The 2,197-nt window shown below is 42.7% G+C and overlaps 1 protein-coding gene across 1 annotated transcript; it reads left to right on the top strand.

Moving 5' to 3' along the window:
- The first annotated feature begins 740 nt into the window (after positions 1–740).
- Positions 741–1,836, top strand: LOC107590498 (protein-glutamine gamma-glutamyltransferase K-like). Its single transcript, XM_016279251.1, has 4 exons — positions 741–814; positions 1,015–1,175; positions 1,394–1,530; positions 1,688–1,836. The coding sequence occupies exons 1-4, from the start codon at positions 742–744 to the stop codon at positions 1,830–1,832; spliced, it is 516 nt and encodes a 171-aa protein (XP_016134737.1). The 5' UTR covers position 741; the 3' UTR covers positions 1,833–1,836.
- The last annotated feature ends 361 nt before the right edge of the window (positions 1,837–2,197 follow it).

Raw genomic sequence — 2,197 nt, 5'->3', positions numbered from 1 at the left:
CACACACAGCAGTGAACACACACCCGGAGCAGTGGCCAGCCATTTATGCTGCGGCGTCCGGGGAGCAGCTGGGGGGTTCAGTGCCTTGCTCAAGGGCACCTCAGTCGTGGTATTGAAGGTGGAAGAGAGCACTCACTCCCCCCACCTACAATCCCTGCCGGCACGAGACTCGAACCTGCAACCTTTGGGTTACGAGTCCGACTCTCTAACCATTAGGCCACGACTTCCCCACATGGTAACCACAAATTAACCATAGTTTAACCATGGTATTTGTAATAAAACTGTGGTTATACCAATGGTAATCAGTGCACCAAAAAACATGGTTACTACACTTTTACTATAATAAAACCATGGTTAATTTTCATAAGGGTAGGAAACTGAAAATTGGAAAACATTGGAAGCAGCAATTTATATTGATAACTTTGAGTTGGATTCTTATGTCAGCAACACGCTAGGGTTTGGAATAATAGGGTTGGAGTTAATACTCCAAACCTCACACTCCTCTTTACTGTCTGATCATGTCCGTCAGGTTCAGAGGAGGAGCGCATTGCTGTGGAAAGGGCCAGTCGCTTCGGCTCCAAACCGACTTTGTATCCGTCCCCCACCGGCAACGACGTGAGTGTTGAGATCGTCATGGATGGGACAGGGCCTTGTATCGGTGGAGACGCCAAACTCTCCATCATCCTGAAGAACAAAAGTTCAAATCAGCGCACTGCCAGTCTTCTATATGAGGTGATGGTCATGTACTACACTGGAGTGCTGAAATCCACTGTGAAGAAGGACCGGATTCCTGTCACCCTCAAACCGCAAGAGAGTGAGTGGAGCTGTTAATTAGCAGCTGCATTTGTCGAAAATCACTTAATGACGAGAGCTGCTTGCAGTTGGTGTTGGTGATGGTGTTCAGCGAGCTGCAAGCAAAAGAAGACTGGAGTACTGTGCACAATGACCATGAAATATTTAAATATAATTGTTTTATCACTGTCATTAATGCCATGTTCCCTTGTCTCCCTACAGCCAAGACTATTCCTTGGACTTTGCTGTATAAGGAGTACATGAAACATCTGGTGGACCAGGGCGCTCTGATGCTCGCGGTCACCGGACGAGTCAATGAGACCCGACAGATTCTGGCCACACAGTTCAACTTCAGACTGCGCACACCAGACCTCATCATCACTGTACGTCAGTCATCCACTAGTCTATTCGGGACGTTTAACAAGCACAACACTTTTACATCTTTCTTACTATCAAATCTCATTCTTGGTTTTGCACAGTGATGCTCAACCTGGTGCAATGCATCTAAATGTGCAATATTTGAATTGCACACGAGATTTGAGAATTAACGGTCCCTAATTTAAAACATCTATGTCCATTGATTGTGTTTTTACTGTTTCAGGCTCTAGGGGATGCTGTGGTGGGTAAAGAGTTGACAGTCAAAATCACGTTCCAGAACCCGCTGTCACAAGTGTTGAGGAACGTTTTGTTCCGTATAGAGGGATTGGGAATGCAGAGCATTAGGAAGATCGCATATGGGTAAGACTTTCAGTATTTAAGAGCATTCTGAGGTGCGACATGTTCATGCACTTTAAATTTGCTTCATGTGTATGAGCTGTACTACATTAAATATGATAAACTCTATTTAAAGAGTGGAAATCTTCCAGAAAGTTTATAATCTATATGTGTCTCTCAGTGATGTGGATAAGCTTGCGATGGTTACACTGACGGAGAAGTTTGTTCCCACCGTCGCCGGCTCTCAAAAGCTCCTGGCATCGATGGACTGCCGTCTGCTCACTCAAGTGCACGGAGTCGCTGATATTGTGGTCAAACCAAAGTAAAAAAGCACTGTCATTGTAAAGCTTTCTAATGCTCTCAGTTGTCTTGAAGATATAAGAATATCTTCAAGATGAAATGGTCATTTAGAGTTAAAAACAATGAAGTACTTTCATATGAAACTGATGTATGTCAACAATAAACATCCTTCATGTTTTAGTTATATCGTATCTGTCTGGGTTTGTTTGTGTGTTGATTTCAAATATCGACAGTGTTTCTCAGAAATTGTTTACTGCACCTTTAATGTGTAAATAGTGTTGTGTTGGTTGTTTACTTCCTTTTTTGACTAGGGAAGTGGTAAATATTGAGTTCATATCAGAAATATTATAGTTTTAATGTACAAATAATCACTTTGTAAATAGTTGGCTTT

Source organism: Sinocyclocheilus grahami, unplaced genomic scaffold (assembly GCF_001515645.1).
Source record: "Sinocyclocheilus grahami isolate Dianchi unplaced genomic scaffold, SAMN03320097.WGS_v1.1 scaffold128.1, whole genome shotgun sequence".
Taxonomy (NCBI): Eukaryota; Metazoa; Chordata; class Actinopteri; order Cypriniformes; family Cyprinidae; genus Sinocyclocheilus; species Sinocyclocheilus grahami.
Note: the sequence above shows the minus strand (reverse complement) of the source record. Positions and strands in the feature narration are given on the sequence as shown.

Excerpts from the sequence above, each read along its gene's own strand:
- LOC107590498 (XM_016279251.1), top strand. The coding sequence starts at position 742 with ATGTACTACACTGGAGTGCTGAAATCCACTGTGAAGAAGGACCGGATT. Across the intron at positions 1,176-1,393 it reads CACCAGACCTCATCATCACT|GCTCTAGGGGATGCTGTGGT; the intron begins GTACGTCAGTCA and ends TTACTGTTTCAG. Across the intron at positions 1,531-1,687 it reads ATTAGGAAGATCGCATATGG|TGATGTGGATAAGCTTGCGA; the intron begins GTAAGACTTTCA and ends TGTGTCTCTCAG.